The sequence below is a fragment of the Marmota marmota genome, unplaced genomic scaffold, assembly GCF_001458135.2.
Source record: "Marmota marmota marmota unplaced genomic scaffold, marMar, whole genome shotgun sequence".
NCBI lineage: Eukaryota > Metazoa > Chordata > Mammalia > Rodentia > Sciuridae > Marmota > Marmota marmota.
Window position 1 is genome coordinate 8,172,685 of NW_026000093.1, and position 10,713 is coordinate 8,183,397.

The 10,713-nt window shown below is 39.1% G+C and overlaps 1 protein-coding gene across 1 annotated transcript in view; it reads left to right on the forward strand.

Annotated features, from left to right (window-relative positions):
- Xkr4 (XK related 4) overlaps window positions 1-10,713 on the forward strand; it is a 462,270-nt gene that overhangs the window by 439,277 nt on the left and 12,280 nt on the right. Inside the window, exon 6 of the mRNA XM_048782841.1 lies at window positions 4,049-7,541. Coding sequence (XP_048638798.1) covers window positions 4,049-4,995 — 947 coding nt within the window. The 3' untranslated portion in view covers window positions 4,996-7,541. The remainder of the gene's footprint in view (window positions 1-4,048; window positions 7,542-10,713) is intronic.

Here is a 10,713-nt window from a genome sequence, read left to right on the forward strand (position 1 = left end):
TTTATTTATTTATTACTATAAGGTACTATACTCTTCAAAACTTTCAATGTCACGCCAGTCTGAGGAACTTAGCAAGACACTGTCTCAGAATAAAATATAAAAAGGATTGTGGAGTTAGCTCAGTGGAAGAGTGCCCTTGGGTTCAATCTGTGGTACTGGAAGAAAAAATTCAATGTCAGAAAAGGCAAAGAAAGTCTAAGCCTATGAAAACATTCCAGATTAAAGAAAACTAAATCAGTATGGAAACTAAATCAGTATGGCAGCTAAATACACTACCTTATCTTAGACTTAATCCTGTACCAAAAAGAAAAAGATTTGGAATGGATATTGTTAAGGTCAACTGATGAAACTGAAATATTGAAGGTGGATTAGAAAGAAATATTAAATTGGCTGATGTTGATAACTTTACTGTGGTTTTATATGCTTTTTCATAATAAATAAGCACTGATGTACCTTACGGTAAGCAGTCATATAACTTAGTCTCAAATGAGAGAGAGAAGAGCATAATAATACAACAAATGAAACCAAATAATAATCTAGGCAAAATTTATATAGGTATTCAATGTACTATTTTTAATTTGAATTTTTTCTATATGTTTGAAATTATTTTTAAATAAAATCTTAAAATATTAAGCTTTCACATTGTTAGCTAAAGAAGCGTTCTATACCCCCATACATCGATGTTCCAGAGAACTCCACTCCAATCACAAGGCAGTGCCTTGCTGAGAAAATCTATCTTGACACTGGAAATAACCACTCTGTTATTACTTGTGTAAAGAGCAAATGATTGAAGCATTCTAAGGCAGGACTGTATTTGTAATTTACCTATTGTAATTTGTAATTGATGAAACCGGAATACTGGAGGTGGCTTAGGAAAAAAAAAGTGGATTGGAAAAAAAGGAATGCTGAAGGACTTAATTCTAAAATGGGCCCATATTTCTATTCAGATGTGTATTTGTCTTATAAAAAAAAAGAATTGCTAAAAAGAAGGAAAAGAAAATTATAATCAAATGAAGAAGAGAAATGCTAATCATTGCTGAAAAACAGAACTCATTAAAAGGGGTGAACAGAACAGAACGGACATGGAATTCCTCTTTAGTATATAGACTCTTTTCATTGAAAGCAAAGCTGATAGAAAATGTTCCCTTTTCTACTGACAGTGTATCATCTTCAGTTCCCATAGAGTCAATCACAGACTGGATTACTCTTTTAAGACAATGAAGCAAAAGGGATGAAGGTTACAGGAAAATTTGAGTGAGGCTAATTTTTCTATTAGATCTAGACAGGTGGAGTATCTGAAAAGCCTGAAAACAATAGTGTTTCAGACTGATTAATTGGTAGATTGATGGATTGGCTTCTTCTTCTTCTTTTTTTTTAATTTTTCGGAACTGGAGATAGGAGCTGGGGCTTCATGCATGCTAGGCAAATGCTCTGCCACTGAGCTATATCTTCAGCCCCGTATTTCAGATTTTAAGTTTAAAGGGGTGTGGGGTTGAAATACTTGCATTTACATGAGATATCTTGGAGAGGGGGTCCAAGTCAAACACAAAATTCATTCATGTTTCATATACACCTTATACAAATAGCCTGAAGGCAATTTTATATGTTATCTTTATTGCACCTGTATTTTAACTATGACCCATTATATGAGGTCAGGTGTTAATTTTCCTCTGTAGTGTCATGTGGGCCCAAAAAAATGTTTTGGATTTTGGGGCTTTTAGGATTTTTAATTTTGGGACTAGGGATGCTCAAACTGGTGGTGGTAGTGGTGGTGATTTGTTTTATAACTGCTTTGGAAAACAGCGTTATGTAACATCTTCCATTAAGAGTGCTTGCTCTTCGGTTTGCACAAAGTCTGACCAACAAGGCAGTCACTTTCCTGAAGGTGGCACTAAGCGCCAGCACTTCCTGCTGAAGGTGCATCAGTGAGAACACAAGGGGTGTCCCTGCACAGCTAGGATGTCCAGGTTAAAAGCAAACTGAGTACAAGTCTATTCAAGAAGCTACAAGTCTTCAAGGGACACAGATAAGGGGTGAGGTATGAGCAGTTTCTATGCCATACAAAGGTATTGAAATTAAAATGGCACAACCTTTTATTCTTTGATCTGAACCGATCATAAATATCATTCACATAGTCATTATTCTGTCACCTTTTTTCTCCATCCTTTCTCTTTCTTAATCCAGTTTTAAATTCTTCCACTCCTCTCTTTTCACTTTAGAATTTACTGTAAATTGATATGGCTGTTTTCTATTGCACAGAAACGGAATTATCATAAACTCCTTTGTCCACTGGTCTGTAACTAACCTACAAATATTGCCATAGATAGCTTCCTGTGACTTGCAGGAATAAAAGATTTTTGTGCTGCCCTGAAAAAATAAAAAATAAAAACCCTGAAGATCCTGACATCACAGTCTAAACATTCTAGTAGATTTATTGTGAGGAAGTATGAGAAGTGGATTTTGGAAAACATTTTCTTCATCAATAATTGTTTTTTTGCACTTTGTGTTAATCAAGGAGACTGGGTAAGATGTGATTATTGGATTTGAAATTTTTATCCATTAATATGGCCTCTTTCCACAAGAATCGTATTTTTAAAATTTATTTTTCAAGGATAGTAGACAACAGCTCTTTTTCTATAAACATTGTTTTAAAAAAGAAAAGTACAGATTCCATCATAAGCTCCTGGAAATCCACACACCTTCTATTATTTCTAAAGAGGGAAATAAAACTAGTATTCAGCCTGATTATGATTAATAATAGATCTGATGAGGGGAAAGTCAGTTTAATTTTATAATACCTGAAACCGTTCTTAACCTTGGCAAGTCTCAGCACATCTTCTTAAGTAAAATAATTGCAAACTCCAGTGACAAAGTGGAATTCTCCAAAAGAGATCTCCTGGGAAGCTGGTATGTTTTTAGGTAAGATCTGTCCATATCTGGATCATAGACAGAAATTTGAGACCCAGTTAAATGGAATAAGAGTATAAGAAGGCAATAAAAATTAATTCCAAAGTTTGAAGATCTACTAACCAAATGGGCCTGATAAAATAAGAGGAATGGCTGAAAAATAATTTCAATACAATCGTTAATTTATGAAAGACTAAGAGATGAAAGACAGTGAATGAATACTTCTTTTAAGGGAAAGGTAGTTGGCACAGATAGAAGCTGCAGGAACCCTGAGTATCCTCAGCCATGAGGATGAGCTGCACACTGGGCAGCACAAGAAACACTGTCAAGCTCATTATGTGAACTTCTTTCCTTATTCTAAAGAAAGAATAAACTCTCTTTTGGGAACGAAATTCATTCATTCTTGCTTGGAAGCAGAAAGGTAAACCATGTAGCCCCTCAAGCTTCCTGTGATGCTATATACCTTTCAACCATGGAATCTCCATAGTGGTAGGGAGCCCCGGAGATTGCCTGCCTTATAAATGAGGATCCTGCTGGGCGCAGTGTCTGTAATTCCAGCAGCTCCGAAGGCTGAGGCAGGAGGATTGTGAGTTCAAAGCCAGCCTCAGCAGAACTTATAAAAAGGGGTGGTGCTAAGCAACTCAGTGAGACTCTGTCTCTAGATAAAATACAAAATAGGGCTGGGGATGTGGCTCAGTGGATACATGCCCCTGAGTTCAATCCCCTGTAATGCCTCCCCCCCCACCCAGAAAAAAATGAGGATACTCATTTCAAAGGTTGTCCAGGGTCAAGTGGTAATACCTGGTCAAGTTGAACAGCAACCCCATTCCATTAGCCTCCAGCCCAAGTCTATTTACACCAAATACACAGAAAGTTAAACCACCCATTCTCTACATCTCAGACCTGACACTGGTTTGGAGTAGCATTCCTGTTAGTGTCGAGCCTTCTCCATATGGTTGATGACTTAGAGAGGATAGTTAAGGATCCCCACCTGAGTGAGAAGTCCACTAAAAACCCAAAGAAAATAAGAGCCTTTGCTGAGGTCGAAGCCTGTCGCGAGCCACCAGCCCGGTGTGACTTGACTTCCAGGGCATCCCTGCATCTCACTTTTGACAGAATGTCTTCCTGTTTGCCTTTGTAGGTTTCACAGCAGCAGCCTCCCTGGTGTCCTTGGCTTGGGCTCTAGCCTCCTACCAGAAGGCCCTGCGGGACTCTCGAGATGACAAGAAGCCCATCAGCTACATGGCGGTCATCATCCAGTTCTGCTGGCACTTCTTCACGATCGCGGCCAGGGTCATCACCTTCGCCCTCTTCGCCTCCGTGTTCCAGCTGTACTTTGGGATCTTCATCGTCCTTCACTGGTGCATCATGACCTTCTGGATCGTCCACTGTGAGACAGAATTCTGTATCACCAAATGGGAGGAGATTGTGTTTGACATGGTGGTGGGGATCATCTATATCTTCAGTTGGTTCAACGTCAAGGAAGGCAGGACACGCTGCCGGCTGTTCATTTACTATTTTGTGATCCTTTTGGAAAACACAGCCTTGAGCGCCCTCTGGTACCTGTACAAGGCTCCGCAGATCGCAGACGCCTTCGCCATCCCGGCGCTGTGCGTGGTGTTCAGCAGCTTCTTAACGGGCGTTGTTTTCATGCTGATGTACTATGCCTTCTTTCACCCCAACGGGCCCCGGTTCGGGCAGTCACCAAGTTGTGCTTGTGAGGACCCCGTGGCCGCCTTCTCTCTGCCTCCAGAAGTGGCCACGAGCACCCTCCGGTCCATCTCCAACAACCGCAGTGTGGCCAGTGACCGCGATCAGAAATTCGCAGAGCGGGATGGCTGTGTACCTGTCTTTCAGGTGAGACCGACGGCCCCGTCCACCCCATCGTCTCGCCCACCACGGATTGAAGAATCCGTCATAAAAATTGACCTGTTCAGAAATAGGTACCCAGCCTGGGAGAGACACGTGTTGGACCGAAGCCTACGGAAGGCCATTTTAGCCTTTGAATGTTCCCCGTCTCCTCCTAGGCTGCAGTATAAAGATGATGCCCTTATTCAGGAGCGGTTGGAATACGAGACCACTTTATAAAACGAAAGAACTTGCAGGAGCCACAACATCCAGATGAAGGGGTGACAGCAGGGCTGTGGCAATCGTGACACTTCATCTTACAGTAGGGGCAACAAGCTGCAATGTTCTTAGTCTGCCCCATCCTCCTGTTATGGTTTGATCCTCCATCAGCTAACTGCCTGCTGTTGGTCTTCTTTCCAACCAGCAGCACCAGAGTCTCTTAATCCACCTGAAGGAGAGCAACACCAGCTCAGTATGACTGTGGCTACCAAATTCCTCCTGCACTGTCTTGGAGCACCATCCACCAGAGGGGACTATTATTATGGAAGAGTTTGCCTCCAATCAATAGGGTGTTTTAATGGAGTTAACTGATTTTTGCATAAAAATATATTCAGTCATACACACTAACACACACACACACACACACACACACACCAGTCCTCTGTCAAAATAGCTTAGGTGATTTTCTCGATGCAAAGCTCTGATTCCTGAAGAAATATAAAAACAAAGAGAGAGAATATATCCCTCAAGACTTCAGAAAAAAAAGTAGTACTGCTTAGAAAAGAATTCATAAACCATTTTCTCATTTGAAAACCAATATCATGTGTGGAAAAAAAAGCCTACTCAATAGACAGCAAACTCAAGTGTGTTTACACATGTATGAGCATTGATGGAATGGTTCATTTTATACACATTTCAGGATTTGTTTTTTTAATTTTAAATTTTCAGTTGAGAACATCTTTATGACAGGAATCCTATGCAGCACATGTATGGCTTTCGACAAGACCAAGGAGCTCGATAACTTTGTGATGTAAATTAAATGATAATCATCTTTCAGTATTCAATTGCAAAAGTTTAAAACATACACCAATAGGAAGTGGGGGAAAAAGAGACAGAATAAAGAGTCTGATTCCCGGGCATGTGCAGCTCACATTGGAATGTAAGCGCAGGGCCTCCAGAGAGGAGTGGGCTGCAAGTGCATCTGTTTCCAGATACAGAATGAGTGGCTCGCTGTATGCATGTGGGCAGGTGTGATTCCAGAAGACACTACGCCTCATCTTTCTAGTGCCAAACTCCATCCAACCACAGGACTTGACACGGAAGCCCCAGTGACTGAGAATAAGTGATGTGAGCCCCCTGAAAGCAGACAAGAGAATGAACAAGTTCTCCACTGTGTACAGACTTACCCACCTCCCATCCAAGCTCAAAGTGATATCTCTTTTAGAGGCTTTGGGACAATTTTAGTAAGTATGAGCATACCAATGCGGTGAATATGCTATAAGGAAACCCTTCTGAACTGATTGAGGGCTTATCACTCTATCCAGCTAAGATTTGTATTTGAATCATCTGTAAAGTCGCACTCTTACAACAAGCTTCTGGGTTTTAAATACCTCCGTACAGCAAGTAAACGTTCCCTGCTTTCTGTTCTCAGTGTCCTTGGTCATGGTGCTTTTCGTTGCATTAAAAGTGCCGGTCAAACTTTGATAGTATTTTTTTATAGTTGGTGCAGAGTGGAATAACTCATGGATTATTTCAATATTTTTGTAATAAAAAAATATAGGGTATACATATAGGCATCATCACTTTTTTTATAGACCTGGAATTATTTAAAATACTTTAAGCATCATAATCACTTGGGATGTCAGAAACTGGTCCACAAATTCATCAGCCTGCCTCAGCAGATTGAAAACACTTGTCTCTTGCAAGATCTGCAAGTTGGTGCCCCCAGGAACCTGGCCAGGGGTGCTATAAGAATATCAGGTGAAGAGAGAAACAGCCTAACTAGAAAGGGCTTGTCAAGACTGGCCAATGTTTCCCAGGAAATCAAAGATGTAAATGATTATTTTCATCCATTCATTAGAATAAACCTGACCACAGTGGAAGATGTCTTAAACTTCTTTCCCTGGTTTTATATTAACCCAACTGATAGATTAAAGCTTATTCAAGTCATTAAAAAAGAAGGTAAAAAGTCAGATTAATGTAATTATTTACTTATTTGGACTGTCCTAGTCTCTTAAAGTGGTCAAGTTCTAGAGCCACTGCCTGTAATAAGTATGTCATCCACAAACTGCTGTCCCCATGAGGACATCCACAGGAAGTGACAGAGGGCTCAACCTAGGACTTCTTTTGGTACAAAGCCCCAAATCAATTTTTTTAAAGATAAGACAATTTTTACCAGTAGACGTATTTCCTAGTACTCCATGGCTTGATCCTCCAAGCAAGATTTCCACTAAACACAATCAAAGCTAATCATTTTTTCGGGATGTGGAAAGATCACCTCGTCACTGGTAAAGCTCCAGGAGGACCCTCTTCTTGTCAGCACATGGTGAAAATATTCCACCCCTATTGTAGAAGGGGGGAAAAAAAGATCATTTTTGGCAAATCCTTCACCTTTGTGCAGAATCATGAGTTATTAGCTTCATTAGTTCCAAGACAACTTTTAACTGATGATCTGTGGAAACGGAATTTCTCAGTTGAACTATACCTTGATTCCACGAGTTATAACAGATGACAGTATAATAGTGTCAAGCAAACAAACACGACAGCCCCTTCACTCTTCTTATCATGTAAGTTCTAAGTTATTTCTCAACTTGATCCCTCACTTACCATGTTAAGATTTGAAACAAGGACTATGTAAATAAGAGATAATGTACTGTCCTTTATCTTGGAGGTGAGATTGGCAGTCAGGAGGGTGTGAGAAGTTTGAATTTTTAAATGATTTCCCCAATACTGTAAACGTTGTTATTGGACATTCTTGAAGATTGTGATGTTTTAGTTAACAATGAATTCTTGCTAAGGAAATGATACATCCTTCATGTTATAAATTACAACTTTTCAGAAGATTACAAGAACAGCAACAACAACAAAAAAAAAACTACTCCAGAGGTAAATCATGATTTAATCTTGCTTCTGTGATTCAGAAAGCACACCACTGCCATAAGACAACTTTTATTAGTTTCTAGAGGCATAGATAACGGAGTTTTTAAAGTATTGGGATTTAAAGAGATGTCATCGAGGTGCAAGGGAACAAAATTTAATTTTTGTGTTTAAATTTTAATTATTTTTCAGTCTGATATTAAACCCTTACTGGAGAGTAACTGAAGAATAATCCAAGAGGGATGAGCTATGGTTAGCATACAGATGAAAATAATGGGATTCTTTATTGTCTAGTCTGATTTCTGGACCTAAGTCCTCTTCAAATCCGTTGAGAGGATGTTTCTCTTATTATTCACCTTTTTTGCATAGGATCATGACATTTTCTAAAGGAAAAATACTATAACTTTGTCTGTTACTTTCAAATTAACATTTTTAAATGAAACTCTATATATCCTAGCCATGCCAAGACTTTTAAGTATTTGCATGAAAGAAAAATAATTTTTTTTCCATGTAAGTCAAATGTGATTCTCCAAAGTGACTATGTCCTTTAAATCCTCTTCACACTTCCACATTTTTCTACTTAACTGTGTGTTATTTAGTTTCACAATATAACTTTATAGACACTCAGTTCCTATTCATTTATGAGGAATACTACAAATGAAATAAATTCTCTAATTGAGTCAAGATCATGTGATTCAAGTGTTAGCAAAAATAAAATACAAAGATAATCTGAAAATAAAAGTAATATGAAGAATTTATGGTTAATTCCTACATGCCCTATCTATTTTGCTCTAGAAATAAATGAAGCGAGAGTGCTGACCAATTAAAAGCGAATGAGAATAATTGAAATCTCATTGACTTTTTATTTTATTTTATTGAATTTTTTATTTTAAGAAATAAAGGATATACTGCCCTTTAGTGCATATAAAATGGTATGCTACTGACACATGAACTTTTAGATAAGAAGTTTTTTCTTGCTGCCTTTTCCAAATCAAGCATACCTGTAAGACAGTAATGTACTTGTGAACTTTGGTTGGAAATACCTACTCACAATTCAGCACTTCTTAGCCTAAATGAACTTTCTCACTCCTTAAAGATCCCATCTTTGAAGCAGCTGAATAGAATAGTTTTGTGTTTTCAAAGTTTCTTTCCCTGAAAATATTGAATTGAGCAGAGGAAACCTCTGATGTCCTTACCAGGATTGTGTAAGGTTACGCATTTACTTTCAAACGTACCAAATGTCATTGAGTGGAGACACGTTCTGACATAATGTTTAGACAAGAACACAGAGACTTTTTTCCCTAATGAACCATTTTCTAGACTAAATATATGTTCCCTTGCATTCTCAACACATCTTTGCCATTAGCCATTATAGTTTCTATATAAAGCTTGGATGAGATGCCTGCATTTTTATGTTTCTAAGGGAAAATTTCTTAAAGCCTTTGTAAAAATAGCTCAGGCTGTCTTTCAGAATATAGCTCAGAGGATAGTGAAGCACAGGGTGACAGCACAGCAAGACTGAGGTCGTGACTCATGTAACTTCAGTGATGGATGCAAATCAATTCACATTCCTTTATCTTAGCAATCCAATGTCACTTTTGAAAATAATCAAAATCCTGCCAACTTGTGACTCATAACATTCCTTCTGCCTGGTGCTTGATCATTTCCAAATGGCCAAGGATGGGTCATTTTACTCTAGTTCTAATTTTGGAGTCAACCTCCCTTAGACCAGGCTGTGAAATGATCTGAACATTTGGATGACATCTCTTCTTCTCACTTGGGCACCTGTACGGCAGAATTAGGTCACTGCAAAGGTCTCTGTTGACATGTTTTGTCCAACTGCTGTCCTGAAAAATGGGCACATGGAAAGACTCTCCATGTGTGTCCAAGATTGACAGTCTCAACAGGACCATTACTCATGCCAAAGTAAAACTGTGGACTGTGGGTGGAATTGTATAAAAACATAAAAAGGCATTTAATTTTGCTAATTGTAGCAATTAGCCTAGCTGGCAAGCATCCTGCCCCCACAACAGAAAGCCAAGAGGAAGTAGTGACAAATAGACATGTGTCCACAGACACAAGGGGTTCAGAAACTCTCCCCAGAGTGGCTGAGGTGTGGTATGGTCTCACCATCCATCTGAAGCTCTTTCTCTAGATTCCACATGGAAAAAACTACCAGTCCTTTTTGATTTGTATGCAGTGATCTAGCCCAGAAATGCAAAACTCAGCAAACCTGGTGGCCTAGGTTCCACTAAATAAAGGATGCCATAATATCCCTGGCATGTTAAAATGTTTCCATGTTATACTGACATAAACTAAGCCAGAGACAAAATAACTCAATTGAATTTGTGCTCTTATTATTTTGTTTCATGGTATATTTTCTGGCAGTTCCAATTTCCATACTGATGGTTGTTGTAGTTAAAATTTGGAATCTCCCCCCAAAACTCACATGTTAGGCAATGCAATAATGTTTAGAGGTGAAAAAAATGGATTATAGGAGCTCTGATGTCTTTAAAGAATTAATCCATTTGATGGATTAACAATTTGAATGAACTACTGGGTGGTAATGGTAAGCACGTGGGTCATGGCTGGGGGAAATAGGTCACTGGGGGCATGGCCTTGGAGACTATATCTATCCCGGCCCCTGACTCACAGCTTCCGTGATCTGAGCTGCTTTCCTCCACCAGGCCTTCCTTCCATGATGTTCTACATCACTTTAGGCCCAAAGGAATGGAGCTATCTGTCAGGGACTGAATTATCTAACATTGTGAGCCAAAATAAACTTTTTCTCCTCTAAGTTACTCTTATCAGGTGTTTCTCTCTCTCTCTCTCTCTCTCTCTCTCTCTCTCTCTCTCTCTCTC